General features: G+C 46.4%; 1 protein-coding gene across 1 annotated transcript in view; it reads left to right on the forward strand.

Annotated features, from left to right (window-relative positions):
- WAPL (WAPL cohesin release factor) overlaps nt 1-12,328 on the forward strand; it is a 132,272-nt gene that overhangs the window by 52,492 nt on the left and 67,452 nt on the right. Inside the window, exons 6-9 of the mRNA XM_040438857.1 lie at nt 1,092-1,244; nt 4,250-4,386; nt 9,997-10,108; nt 10,288-10,512. Of these exons, the coding sequence (XP_040294791.1) occupies nt 1,092-1,244; nt 4,250-4,386; nt 9,997-10,108; nt 10,288-10,512 (627 nt within the window). The remainder of the gene's footprint in view (nt 1-1,091; nt 1,245-4,249; nt 4,387-9,996; nt 10,109-10,287; nt 10,513-12,328) is intronic.

A 12,328-nucleotide genomic window follows, 5' to 3' on the forward strand; every position in this document is an offset into this window, starting at 1 on the left:
CACTTGATCTTTCACGGCATGTTGCATCAGACGGCTTCGCTCCTTCCTGTTAAGCGGCCCTCAGTTAATGAGGTTTGCAAGTCTAAAACCACTTGGCAGCGTCTCAGTATATCAGAATTGACGCCAGGGCACAGCTTTTCTGCCTGACCCATGAAGAAGTCCTCCCCATCCACACTTGTGATAACTTACAAAGAATGAAGACGTGGGCAGACTTGTTCTGGTTTTTAGCCACTTCTGAGAAGTCCAAGTATTATTCATTTCAACAAATATGGAAAGATTTTATTAGGTGGCAGACTTAAAAGCCATTGTATCTAATTTAGAAAGCTCATTATTTTCTATCTTTCTGGGGGACCTCTGAATAGAAATGTGAGAGACTAAGTAGTGATCATAGTGGTGGGGATTTTTCTAGACCTTCTGTAGTGAATTCTGACTTGATTCCTTATTCCCTTCCCTGTGCACTGAATTGATATCCATAAGCATGATTATTTCCTTTGACTTTCTGGCTGTAGCAACATAATGGCTTCTATGTGAGTCGGCATGCGGGGAGGCAGCACACTGGCTCAGTGCAGTCTGCTGAATCATTTAAAGGCGTTGTCTCACTTCAGCAAATGGCATGTATCATGTAGAGAAAGTTAATTCAAACCACTTACTAATGTAATGTGATTGTCCGTATTGCCTCCTTTTCTGGCTTAATTAATTTTTCCATCACATTATACACTGCTCGTATCCAGGGGGTTACGACCACCCTGCAATCAATCAGCAGTGGTCGTGCCTGCACACAATTGGAAAAAGTGCCAACCTCTCTGGTGGCAGGGACTGCACATAGGCAGTCACTTTTTCCAATAGTGTGCAAGCACGACCACTGCTGCTGGATTGCAGGGTGGCCGTAACCATGGAAACCATGTATAATGCAATGAAAAAATTAAGCCAGCAAAGGAGGTAAAACGGATAATAATACATTAACTTTGCATTATAAATGTCATTTACTGAAGTGAGACGACCCTTTTTAAGTGCAGAAACTCACCAGGTTTTTGCAGTGTTGTGCCTGTGGGGGGGGTGAGTTTTTTTTAAAATATTTCTTCTCTCTGCAGACAAAGCCATCTGAAACTTCTTCAGCTCCAAAGGATGATGGTGTTTTCAAAGCACCAGCTCCTCCTCCTAAAGTTATCAAGACTGTGACGATCCCAACACAGCCGTATCAAGACATGGTAACTGCGCTGAAATGCAGGAAGGAGCACAAAGAGGTGAGCTGTCTTCTCAATGTTTGCAGTGTTGCTGCTTTCTGACCCTTTGCATTCTGTATCTAAAGTAACTATTGGGTTTTCTGATTATAAAAATGTTTCCATTGGATTTATTGATCAGTATTGGAGTATTTTGAGTGAGCAGTAAAACGTACCCTGCATATAAGGGCACTTTCACACTAGCGTTAGAAGAATCCGGCAGTAAGTTCCGTTGCTGGAACTGCCTGCTGGATCCGGAAATCCGCATGCAAGCGGAGATCATTTGTTTCCGGATGCGGATCCGTCTGCCAAATGCATTGAAATACCGGATCTGTCTCTCTGGTGTCATCTGGAAAAACGGATCCGGTATTTCCACATTTTTAAAGGTCTGCCTATGTGCAGACCGGGAAACCGGATCCTGTTTTCCGGAACACTTGGTACCGGATCTGGCATTAATACTTTTCAATGGAAATTAATGGAAATTCAAGTGTTCCGGAATTTTGCCCACAGCATGCTGCAGTATCTTCTCCGACCAAATACCGTAAAATGAACGGAAGACATCCTGATGCATACTGAACGAATTGCTTTCCATTCAGAATGCATTAGGATAAAACTGATGCGTTTTTTTTTCCCCCCCCCCGGTATTGATCCCCTAGGACGGAACTCAATACAAACTAACTCTAGTGTGAAAGTAACCTAATGTAATGTAAAAGAGGTCCAGTCAGGAACACACACACTCGTAGATCTCTTTAGGAGTAGGCAATAGATAGTTATAGAAAGATGCTGTACATTGTTTTTTTATAAAGGAAAAATCAGTTTTTCGCAATAATTTACCCTTTCATTAGGAGGTTTAGTAAAATTATTGAACTGGACCTTTACTAAAATAAACTAAAAAGTAAACAAAAACACACAATAATGAACCAGTCAAAGCACAATGCTCATTTCTTACAGCGTACTTGGAAAAAAAAGAACATTTGGGAACATTTATCAAAACTGGTGTAAAGTAGAACTGGCTTAATTGCCCATAGTAACCAGTCAGATTCCACCTTGCATTTTTCAGAGCTTTGTAAAATGAAAGGTGAAATCTAATTGGTTGCTGTGGGCAACAAAGGGTTTTGCTTTTTGGCAATTTCAGATATGCCCTAATATACTTGGGTATGCTAGAACTATTTTACCAAACTAGTAATTAGTAGGGGTGCACCGAAATTTCGGCAGCCGAAAATATCGGCCGAAAATGCACCTAATCCACTTCGGCCGATATTGTTACATATCGGCCGAAAATATGGGGTGTGGGATTTGTCACCCACCATCTGCGGGCGGGCGCCGGGCGGGCGGTTTACTTTGTCACTGCATCTTAATTTTACCTTACAATCGTGAGGCTCCAGTAACTAACAACTCTGCAGGCAGAGCGGAGGGCGGCGTAACGTCACTTACTCACGTGACGCGCCTGCTCCGCCTCCTTCATTCATAAAGTGGGCGGAGCAGGTGCGTCACGTGAGTAAGTGACGTTACGCCGCCCTCCGCTCTGCCTGCAGAGTTGTTAGTTACTGGAGCCTCACGATTGTAAGGTAAAATTAAGATGCAGTGAGTGATGCTGTGAGCAGCAGGGCCGGGGCTGTTATGGGTAGGGGGATCGGTCTATGGCACTGCTATGGGGAGGGGGGATCTGTGCACTGCTATGGGGAGGGGGGATCTGTGCACTGTTATGGGGAAAGGGATCTGTGCACTGTTATGGGGAAAGGGATCTGTGCACTGTTATGGGGAAAGGGATCTGTGCACTGTTATGGGGAAAGGGATCTGTGCACTGTTATGGGGAAAGGGATCTGTGCACTGTTATGGGGAAAGGGATCTGTGCACTGTTATGGGGAAAGGGATCTGTGCACTGTTATGGGGAAAGGGATCTGTGCACTGTTATGCCCATAACAGTGCACATATCCCCCCCTCCATAACAGAGCCACCCACAGATCCCCCTCTCCATAACAGTGCACAGATCCCCCTCTCCATAACAGCGCCACCCACAGATCCCCCTTTCCATAACAGCGCCACCCACAGATCCCCCTCTCCATAACAGCGCCACCCACAGATCCCCCTCTCCATAACAATGCCACCCACAGATCCCCCTCTCCATAACAGCGCCACCCACAGATCCCCCTCTCCATAACAGCGCCACCCACAGATTCCCTCTCCATAACAGCGCCACCCACAGATCCCCCTCTCCATAACAGCGCCACCCACAGATCCCCCTCTCCATAGCGCCACCCACAGATCCCCCTCTCCATAGCGCCACCCACAGATCCCCCTCTCCATAACAGCGCCACCCACAGATCCCCCTCTCCATAACAGCGCCACCCACAGATCCCCCTCTCCATAACAGCGCCACCCACAGATCCCCCTCTCCATAACAGCGCCACCCACAGATCCCCCTCTCCATAGCGCCACCCACAGATCCCCCTTTCCATAGCGCCACCCACAGATCCCCCTCTCCATAACAGCGCCACCCACAGATCCCCCTCTCCATAACAGCGCCACCCACAGATCCCCCTCTCCATAACAGCGCCACCCACAGATCCCCCTCTCCATAGCGCCACCCACAGATCCCCCTTTCCATAGCGCCACCCACAGATCCCCCTCTCCATAACAGCGCCACCCACAGATGAATTTCATTCATGAAAAAGAATTATTAATAAAATCATTAAAAAAAAAGTATTTTAAAAGTATTTGGGCAAAAAGGCAGTTTCGGTTTCGGTTTTCGGTCAAGGGCATCCTGAATTTTCGGTTTCGGTTTCGGACCAGAATTTTCATTTCGGTGCACCCCTAGTAATTAGTCCAATATTCAAGAACAGAGCTGGCACACATTAAAAGCTGGCACAGCTTGCGTGCCAGCCTGTCAGTAGTCAGGAGTTGTTCTCTGCCAGTTTGTTCTCCGGGAACTGATAGGAAGTGGAGTTTTGCCATGGGAATATGCAGTGAATGTCTGTTACTAACTGATATTGAATAGAAATAATGAAACTTGATATTTTTCCTTTCAGCTGTACACAGTTGTTCAGCATGTGAAGCACTTCAATGATGTGGTAGAGTTTGGCGAAAATCAGGAGTTTACAGATGACATTGAGTACCTGCTGAGCGGATTGAAGAGTAATCAGCCCATAAACACAAGATGCCTTAGGTGAGATGGAAGATTTGGCTATTGATGAATGTTACCATGAAGTCGTTTCCAGAACTTCTGCACTCCATGCTGCTAGAAGAAAAGGGGCTTGGAGATGTTTGCTGTTACTGGTTTCTCTCTTAAGTAGCTCCACTGTATGGTCAGAAGTATGAGGGCACAATTAATTGAGGTGCAAACATCAAGCACACATCCATGTCATTCACGTCATCAAGCACACATCCATGTCATTCACGTCATCAAACACTGGTTAATGACAAAAAAATGCCACCTTTGCCACAAGTGGTGTTAGGGTGTTCACATGTAGGTTTTTCCTGGCATTTTTTTGCAATTTTAGTGGTTTGTGGTAATTACAGCAGCCCCACATGTAAGCAGAAGGTCTATGGGGAATATGAAGGCAGGACAGATGTGCCTATCACATTTTTGTTAATTTGGTCCCTTTTTTTTGTCTTTCTGGGCTTTTTCAAAAATGCAGCATTCTGTGTATGCGGAACCATTCCCTTCAATGGGGCCACAAAAAAAAGAAAAACGTCCTATTATTGTCCGTGTTATGGACAAGGATAGGACTATTGTAGTAATGGCTTCCTGTTCTGGACCCCCCCAAAAAAATAAATTAAAAATAAATGCTAGAGCAGATTTATGAGTAGGGGTCCTAAGTATGAAGTAGTAGAACTTCTCAGCCACAAAGCAGTAGCCCACACAAACTCATAGTGGGATCCCCAAAAAGTGTTATCACTGGCAGCCTGATCTGCCTCTTCCTGCTCCTGTGCACAAAACACCATCCATAAAGATATGACCCGTTTGATGTGAGATAATTTTCGGGTATCCACATGCTGTGATCCATATAGTGTATTCTGAAAGCTATTTTTATGTACAGTATTTTAGGGTCCTTTTTTTTTTTTTTTTATACACAAAATATCTGATTAGTGAAGTTTGATACAAAGGCTCATCTGCTTCAATCTAATTGATTTACAGTGGGCCCTCAAATTACAATATTGGTTCCGGGACGACTATTGTATGTTGAAACTAGGGATGAGCGAATCGACTTCAGATGAAACATCTGAAGTCGATTCGCCTAAAACTTCGCTCCAATACTGTACGGTGCAGGAGCTCCGTACAGTAATGGACTGTATTGGCTCCGATGAGCCAAAGTTATTACTTTGCGAAGTCTCTCGAGACTTTGCATAATAACTTCATAAATTAATTTGTACTGTGAAAACCATTTCCCGAACTCTAATTCGGTACCAAGTGGTACCTTGCTCCTGCTCCGTACAGTATTGGAACATAGTTTTATGCAAATCGACTTCGGATGTTACATCCCTAGTTGAAACCATTATACCTTGAGTCCATAAAGGGTGTTTGACCAATTTATTTATTAATTTTTTATTAAATTTTTTTGTTTGTTTGCGCTTAATCATTTGCCAGTGGCCGATCGTGCTGTGTACTCACGATCTGCTGCCGGCAGACAACTAGACAGCATGGGGACGAGCGAAGGCATAGCAATCACTCCTCCCCATGCTGAGGATGACATCCCTGCATGTAATAGCAGTTGTTTCCTCCGTTAGTGAGCAGGCGACTGCCAGGATGGAACACTTCCTTTCTGACCATCGTCTCCAGAACAGGGCTGTCTAATACAGTCTTTACTCTATGGAAAATCTGTAATTAGTTCTAATGCCACAAAATGGTATCCTTAGATAAAATGACATTTTAAATGGGTTATTCACCCCGGGGAACTTTTCTACACAACCCCCAGTGAGGCTGGACCCGAGGTGGTAATCGTACGTACTTGATCCCAGCCGCTGGTTTCCAGCTCCATTGCTGCCTTGCTGGCTCTGCAGGTCCCAGATCTCCCTGCATCAACATCTTGTTTTTTGCTTGTCATGTGACTGCTGCTGCCAATGACTGGCTGCAGATAACATAGACAGATAAAGCAAGAACTAATCTAGGATAGGCAGGAGTAGATGCTGTAAGCTTTAAATCACTTCATATAGTGAGGATATGTGCGTCTTCAAGGTCCAATGTAGCGCACAGTCTACCAGGAACAAAATGGAGCTGCCCTCACCTGCCATCCGAAGGAGTAACTCTTCCTGGCATAGAGAGAGGACAGTACAGGTTGTAGTACCACGCTGAGAACAACCTATACAGGATTTACCAGAAAAATAGCAATGTTGATTGGATCTAAGGTTGAGAGATTGACATGGTCTTGTTTCAGCTTACAGTGGCCCAGGAAAGATATTGTATCTTGAGGGACCACTTTATACATGTGTCATTATATAGAGAGAGATTGGGAGACAGAAGCCCCTTTCATACATGCAGAAATGTTCTGGAGTTTATTTGGAGGACCTGTAAGTGTAAATGCAAACATCCACAAGATCTGTCACAGACTTTCTTTCTGGGGCCCTAGTAGAAACTCCGGGTAATGTCCGAGTCAGCACATGTGTGAACACAGCCCTGAATGGTCCACAAAATCACAATGGGCGCTGCTCAGGTGCCGCCTCATGCCTGTAACATTTCTTCAGTAGTGAGCACACGCCCGACATGGAACGTCTCTGGGCTGAAAGGGTAACTCGGGTAAGGGCTCTTTCACACTTGCGTTGTTGTGTTCCGGCATAGAGTTCCGTCGTCGGGGCTCTATGCCGGAAGAATCCTGATCAGGATTATCCCCATGCATTCTGAATGGAGAGAAATCCGTTCAGGATGTCTTCAGTTCCGGAACGGAACTTTTTTTGGCCGGAGAAAATACCACAGCATGCTGCGCTTTTTGCTCCGGTCAAAAATCCTGAACACTTGCCGCAAGGCCGGATCCGGAATTAATCCCCATTGAAAGGCATTAATCCGAATCCGGCCTTAAGCTAAACATCGTTTCGGCGCATTACCGGATCCGACGTTTAGCTTTTTCTGAATGGTTACCATGGCTGCCAGGACGCTAAAGTCCTGTTTGCCATGGTAAAGTGTAGTGGGGAGCGGGGGAGCAGTATACTTACTGTCCGTGCGGCTCCCGGGGCGCTTCAGAGTGAGGTCAGGGCACCCCACGCGCATGGATGAAGTGATCGCATGGATCACGTCATCCATGCGCATGGGGCGCTCTGACGTCATTCTGGAGCGCCTCGGGAGCCGCACGGACGGTAAGTATACTGCTCCCCCGCTCCCCACTACTACTATGGCAACCAGGACTTTAATAGCGTCCTGGCTGCCATAGTAACACTGAACGCATTGGATCCGTCTTCAAATGCTTTCAGTTCACTTGCGGTGTTACGGATCCGGCGGGCACCTCCGGCAAATGGAGTGCACGACGGATCCGGACAACGCAAGTGTGAAAGAGGCCTAAGGCTACTTTCACACTTGCGTTCGGGGTTCCGCTTGTGAGTTCCGTTTGAAGGCTCTCACAAGCAGCCCCGAACGGATCCGTACAGCCCCAATGCATTCTGAGTGGATGCGGATCCGCTCAGAATGCATTAGTATGGCACCGTTCGGCCTCCGTTCCGCTCAGCAGGCGGACACCCAAACGCAGCTTGCAGCGTTCGGGTGACCGCCTGGCCGTGCAGAGCCAAACGGATCCGTCCTGACTTATAATGCAAGTCAATGGGGACTGATCTGTTTGACGTTGACACAATATGGTGCAATTGCAAACGGATCCGTCCCCCATTGACTTTCAATGTAAAGTCAGGAGTCACTATTAATATACCATCGGATCGGAGTTTTCTCCAATCCGATGGTATATTTTAACTTGAAGCGTCTCCATCACCATGGGAACGCCTCTATTAGAATATACCAACGGATTTGAGTTAGATCGTGAAACTCAGATCCGACAGTATATTCTAACACAGAGGCGTTCCCATAGTGATGGGGACGCTTCAAGTTAGAATATACTGAGAACTGTGTAATAACTGCCCCCTGCTGACTGGCAGCACCTGATCTCTTACAGGGGGCTGTGATCCGCACAATTAACCCCTCAGGTGCCGCACCTGGCCCCCACCTGGTCTGGCCCCCCTCCCTCCCCAGTTTTATATTCATTGTTGGCCAGTGCGGCCTCCCTCCCTCCCTCCCTCCCTCCCAGTATTATATTCATTGGTGGCCAGTGCGGCCCCCCTCCCTCCCTCCCAGTATTATATTCATTGGTGGCCAGTGCGGCCCCCCTCCCTCCCTCCCTCCTAATTAAAATCTCCCCCCCCCCCCCCCTCCCCCAATCATTGGTGGCAGCGGAGAGTTCCGATCGGAGTCCCAGTTTAATCGCTGGGGCTCCGATCGGTTACCATGGCAGCCAAGACGCTACTGCAGTCCTGGCTGCCATGGTTACTTAGCAATTTTAGAAGCATTATACTTACCTGCGATGTCTGTGACCGGCCGGGCGCTCCTCCTACTGGTAAGTGAAAGGTCTGTGCGGCGCATTGCTTATAGCACAGACCTTTCACTTACCTGTAGGAGGAGCGCCCGGCCGGTCACAGACATCACAGGTAAGTATAATGCTTCTACAATTGCTAAGTAACCATGGCAGCCAGGACTGCAGTAGCGTCTTGGCTGCCATGGTAACCGATCGGAGCCACAGCGATTAAACTGGGACTCCGATCGGAACTCTCCGCTGCCACCAATGATGGGAGGGGGTGATTTTAATTAGGGGGAGGGGAGGCCGCACTGGCCACCAATGAATATAATACTGGGGAGGGAGGGGGGGGCCGCACTGGCCACCAATGAATATAATACTGGGGAGGGAGTGGGGGCCGCACTGGCCACCAATGAATATAATACTGGGGAGGGAGGGGGGACCGCACTGGCCACCAATTAATATAATACTAGAGAGGGAGGGGGGTCTGGCCCCTGCTGCCTGGCAGCACCTGATCTCTTACAAGGGGCTATGATACGCACAATTAACCCCTCAGGTGCGGCACCTGAGGGGTTAATTGTGCGGATCACAGCCCCCTGTAAGAGATCGGGTGCTGCCAGGCAGCAGGGGGCAGTCATGTACACAGTTCTCTTAGTATATTCTAACTTGAAGCGTCCCCATCACTATGGGAACGCCTCTGTGTTAGAATATACTGTCGGATCTGAGTTTTCACGAAGTGAAAAATCAGATCTGAAAAAAACTGTTATGCAGACGGATCCGTTCTGAACGGATGCAAGCGTTTGCATTATAGGAGCGAATCCGTCTGTGCAGACACCAGACGGATCCGCTCTGAACGCAAGTGTGAAAGTAGCCTTAGTCTCCAGACCTGAAATTCCCCTGCCTTGATATAATGGAGCCTCCTTCAGTCTGATGATTTTTCCAGTTTGGCTCCTTACCTCAGGCTCTGAAAACTACACATTATGTGGCATCCTTTGAAATAAATACCTTTTCTGCTGAACATTTTCCTCCATTTTTTGCAGATTATCTGTGTTCTGCTTATAATGTCCTAAGACATAGCACAAAATGTTGTCTGTAACGGACCTCCCCCTTTAATGGCGCATGATCTCAGGTTCTGGAAAATGCCATGTAATGTAACAGACCCTGTTTTTGCCTTTGTTACATTCTCACACTATACTGTCCAGGCTTTGTGTATTTTACACCAGATTAGTGGCTATGGAAGTGGTTTTATTCAAAATACCTCTTTTTTTTTTTTTTTTTTCTTCTTCCAACAGTGTTATCAGCTTGGCGACAAAGTGTGCAATGCCAAGTTTCCGAATGCACCTGCGAGCACATGGAATGGTAGCCATGGTCTTTAAAACACTGGATGACAGTCAGCATCACCCGGTATTTTTTCATTTTGTGAAAACTGCATAACTGTCTGCATCTGTAGAGAGCCTTTCAGCAATGGCCCCTAGTGTCCTCTACTCCACTACTAACATGTCTGTTCTGTCCTTTTGCACATAGTTTGAGTGAATTTGTCAGTAGTAGAATATGTGCTGATCAGCATTCTTCTCTCTTGTCAGAATCTAGCACTTTGTACTGCTGCGCTTATGTACATATTAAGCCGAGACCGCTTAAACATGGACCTCGACCGAGCTAGTTTAGACCTTATGATCCGACTTTTAGAAATGGAGCAAGATACCACCTCCAGACATATGAATGAGAAAGATATGAACAAAATAAAAGAGAAAATCAGGAAGCTGTGTGAAACCGTCCACAACAAACATCTAGACCTGGAAAATATTACGGTAAGTCTGTATGGAGCAGCAGTGGGACATGTCCACTGCCTTAACCTGTCAAGCTAGCTTTCTAACAGGATAAGGCCTCTTTCACACTATCGTATGGCTTTTTCACTGTTTTGCGGTCTGTTTTTCACGGATCCGTTCTGTTTTTTGTTTCCGTTCAGTTTTTCTGTATGGCATATACAGTATACAATAATTACAAAGAAAAAATTGGGCTGGGCATAACATTTTCAATAGATGATTCCGCAAAAAACGGAACAGATATGGAAGACATACGGATGCATTTCCGTATGTGTTCAGTTTTTTTTGCGGACCCATTGACTTGAATGGAGCCACGGAACATGATTTGCGGGCAATAATAGGACATGTTCTATCTTTCAACGGAACGGAAAAACCGAAATACAGAAACGGAATGCATACGGAGTACATTCAGTTTTTTTGGCGGAACCATTGAAATGAATGGTTCCGTATACGGAAAGCAAAAAACGGCCGGCAAATTGGAAAAAAAAAACGGTTGTGTGAAAGAGGCCTAACCCCTTTTAACTAGCATGTATGAAGCGATGAGTACACATATGTATGTTAGTACACATGAGTATGCACTTATCACATTGACCAGAAAGAGGTTCTAATCATCTCATGAAACAAAACTGGGAAGTAAAATATAATGCAGATTTAAAAAAATAATAATAATTTTTGTGTCCAGTGAAATTCCCCATGTGCTGAGCCGTTTATTAGGACTCAACTCCTGTAATGTTGGGACTTTGTGAATGGCGTTGTCCTAAAAATTAAAGGGGTATTCCGGTTGTTTCAAGTTAACCCCTATCCACAGGATAGGGAGAAAACGACCAGCTCGGTGGGTGTCCTACTGCTAGGACCCCCACTGATCACGAGAACAGGGCCCCCGTGCCTCCTGCAGCAAGTTTGAAAAGGCCAAAGCGGCTGGTCTCATATGTGCGTGGCCGCTCCATTCATATCTATGGGAGTTAGCCGAGCACTGTACCCTGCTATCTCTGGAACTCCCATAGAAATGAATGGAGCAGCTCCACGCGTGCCCGACAGGCCACTCTGGTCATTTCAGGAGGGCAGCAGGGAGTATGGGGCTCCCGTTCTTGAGATCGGTGGAGGTCCCAGTGGTAGGACCCCCAATGATCTGATGGTTATTCCTAATCCTGTGGATAAGGGATAACTTTAACCAACCAGAATACCCTTTTAAGTTAGTAGCACTAGCAGGAAACATTCTAAAATAAAAAATCACACCTTGCCCGTTCATACCTCGCCTGTTTATACCTCGCTCCGCTCTAGCACTAAAGATTATCTGGTCACCACTGATGTGATGTGTGCAGTGCTTCCAAGTGACCACGGCAGCCAATTATTGGGGTACTTTCACAGTAGCCTTTTTCTTCTCCGGCATTAGGTTCCGTCACAGGGGCTCTATACCGGAAAAGAACTGATCAGTTTTATCCTAATGCATTCTGAATGCAGAGCAATCCGTTCAGTATGCATGAGGATGTCTTCAGTTCAGTCCCTCTTACGTTTTTTGGCCGGAAAAAATACCGCAGCATGCTGCAGTTTTCTCTCCGGCCAAAAATCCTGAACACTTTCCATTAAAATGCATTAATGCCGGATCTGGCCAAAAGTGTTTCGGCAAAACGGATCAGTTCTTCCGGTCCGCTCATGCGCAGACCTTTAAATCTGTGAAAATAAATAAATACCGGATCAGTTTTTCCGCATGACACCGGAGAGAATGATCCGGTATGTCAATGGATTTGTCAGACGGATCCGCATCCGGATCCGTCTGACAAATGCCATCCGTTTGCGTCCG

Source organism: Bufo bufo, chromosome 6 (assembly GCF_905171765.1).
Source record: "Bufo bufo chromosome 6, aBufBuf1.1, whole genome shotgun sequence".
Lineage (NCBI taxonomy): Eukaryota > Metazoa > Chordata > Amphibia > Anura > Bufonidae > Bufo > Bufo bufo.